This window comes from Amborella trichopoda, chromosome 3, assembly GCF_054954075.1.
Source record: "Amborella trichopoda isolate Santa Cruz 75 chromosome 3, AtrichopodaSantaCruz75HAP2 v2.0, whole genome shotgun sequence".
Lineage (NCBI taxonomy): Eukaryota > Viridiplantae > Streptophyta > Magnoliopsida > Amborellales > Amborellaceae > Amborella > Amborella trichopoda.
Genome location: NC_142338.1, coordinates 33,396,774 through 33,399,400, shown reverse-complemented (window position 1 = coordinate 33,399,400; position 2,627 = coordinate 33,396,774). Strand labels below are relative to the sequence as shown.

The 2,627-nt window shown below is 43.5% G+C and overlaps 1 protein-coding gene across 1 annotated transcript; it reads right to left on the bottom strand.

Annotated features, from left to right (window-relative positions):
* Window positions 1-299: 299 nt before the first annotated feature.
* LOC18440359 (S-adenosyl-L-methionine-dependent methyltransferases superfamily protein) lies at window positions 300-2,394 on the bottom strand. Its single transcript, XM_006850497.4, has one exon. The coding sequence runs from the start codon at window positions 1,667-1,669 to the stop codon at window positions 527-529; it is 1,143 nt and encodes a 380-aa protein (XP_006850560.1). The 5' UTR covers window positions 1,670-2,394; the 3' UTR covers window positions 300-526.
* Window positions 2,395-2,627: the final 233 nt, after the last annotated feature.

The following is a 2,627-nucleotide window of genomic DNA, read 5'->3' as shown; positions in this document are numbered from 1 at the left end:
CACCAAAAATATTCAAAAAAAGGCCTTTGGATTTTGTAAACCCAAAATTTTCGGAGTTTTACCTATACAAAAGGGTAGAAAACTTTAGAATCTCAAATTTCCGAAGTTAAAGACATTTTTTGGGGGAAAATAAAAAGTAAAACCCTTGAACAGGGAAGTTGATTAAACTCAAAAGCCACGATTCTTAATTAACCGTACTAATCCCATTGGGGACAGGTGAGAAGAGAGAAGGCATTCAGCATCCAAGACATGACAATAATACCAACAAGGAATTTCAGATCTACAGCCAAACATCATCATTTGCTTTTCCAACCGATTCTATAAGCTGCATGGTATAGCATCAAAGGAGACCCTGAAAAAGTGCAAATTATACATCTTGTATCACTTGATCCATCAAAAAAAAACAGAAAGGAAAAAAAAAACCATCTTGCAAAGGACCAAAACTAATTAGAAGTAGCAGCAGGCATGGTGGTAAAATATTAATCAGTAGATGATACAGAGAGAAAGAGGGGGGCTAGGGCTAGGGTTAGGGCCTGGCAGGCTTCTGCAACAAAGCAGTCAAGAAAAGCTCCCCATTCCTGACTCCTGATGCATCAGTCTTATTCGCAGTGATCCACCTCAATTTCTTATACCCCATTTTCCTCATTAAGGGCCCATAAACCTTGTCCAAATCGACCATCTTGCAGAAGAAGTGATCGAACCAAAGCAAACCCCCAGCCCTAAGAACCCTGTCAATGTCATAGAACAAAAACTCCATAGTCACAGTGGGGATCCACCGATTGACCGCCCTCCCACAATGCACGAGATCCATGGTGCTATCGAAGATGGGGAAGCGGTGGTGAAGCGTAATGTGCAGAGGTGGGAGGCCTCGCAAGGCGGCAATCTCACCATGAGGGGCATCCAGATCAAGGGTCGTGGTCAGGATGGTGGCGTTACATCGGCGGCGCATGTGTGCGGCGAAGGCACCAGAACCGCCCCCGATGTCGAGGCCCAGCCGGATCGGAGCAGAAGAGAGATTGAGAACGGAATCAATGGTGAGATCGAGGGGGGAGGTTGATGAGGAGGAGCCCCATTTTAGGGCTTCGGATTTGGGGTCAAAAGTGGTGGGCTGGAACCGGGAGAGGCATTCGAAGCTCTTGCAAGAGAAGGGTGACCAATTGAGGGAGGAATCCGGTAAGGGAGAGGAGGAGGAGTTGGGAAAGAGGGGGCGGGGAAAGGGAAGGAGTTTAGTGGGGGTTTGGGAGAAGCAGCGGCGTAGGGGGAGGGGATCGCATCCCAGCGTGAGAAGCTGTTCGGCCAAGTGGTGGGAATTGGAGGGGCAGAGAGAGAAGGAAGAGGAAGTGTAGTTGTAGCTGGAGAAGGGGTGGAGGAGATGAGGATGGCGAACACAGGCCGAGCCAACCGGGGAGAGGACGGCGGAGCGGAGGAGTTCAGGGGGAGGTTGCGAAGAGGAGGAGGAGGAGCGGAGGTGAGAGAGGTGGGATTCGGTCGCTCGGATGGTGGCGCGGATGGTGGCAAGGTGGCGGAGGAGGTGGTCAGGAATGAGGTTTTGGGTTGGAGGAGGGGGAGGTGGGGTTTGGAGGAGGTGGGTAGAGGAGAGGTGGTAGAGAGAGAGTATGTTGGTGGTAACCATGGCCACTACTAACACCAGGTTCAGCCCCATCCCCATCCTCTCTACAAGCTCTCTCTCTCTCCTCGGTTGTGAGGGGATGGGAGGAGTTTGCAGTAAGTATCAGTTGGATGATACTCGCTGCTTGCTTCCAAGGGGAGAGAGATGTTTTAATATTTATTTTGTCGGATGATATTTTTTCTTCTAACCTTTGTCGTCATTGATCGATTTTTTTTTTTTTTTAAATCGGAAAATGTTTAGAAAAAATTATAAAAAAAACCCCCAAAACTATATTTTCTATGCACTTTACCTAATCCAAATTTTTCTTTTGTTTTTTTTTTCGAATATATATTTTTTATGCAAATACCCTTAATAAAAAAATTTTAAAAAATACCTAAACTGTCCTCCCTTACTTTCATCTTGCACATGCCTCTCTCTTCTATCCCATGAAAATAGGGGCTCCAACACTTGTTTAAGTGCGGCTCTTGTGCTCCAATAATGTGGGAAGGACATTTTTGTTTAAAAAAATGAATTTTTTCTTTTGAGGTATTTGCATAAAAAGTTTGTTTTGGGGAAAATAGTGAGAAAAAAAAGTTAGGCTGGAGTAAGTTGTATAGAAAATGTGATCTTGGGTTTTTTTTTAAATTTTTCCAAATGTTTATTCTCATCTCATGAAACCGAAAATGGCCGGATTGGTGTAAGAAAACCTTTTCATACATAATATCCGCCTTGACTGTTATGATTGTATATAAAAAAACATTGAATCCCAAAAAATAATGTATATTGTAACATATTATCTAGTTGGTCTATTTCCTTCTAAAAATAAGTATTTATGGAACCACTAGATCTTTGTATTTTTGTGAGCATTGAAACATCATAGCCAATATTGGGAACTAATTTTAGAGCTATCATAGAGATTTCTGATGCTCAAAGTGTTATACGAGGATTCAGTATGAGGTTTATTTTATTTTTCATAAGGCCTAGCAAACAAAAAAAGAGATTGGATCAAAGCGAACTG

Coding starts and splice junctions, on each gene's coding strand:
- LOC18440359 (XM_006850497.4), bottom strand. CDS start 1,669: ATGGGGATGGGGCTGAACCTGGTGTTAGTAGTGGCCATGGTTACCACC.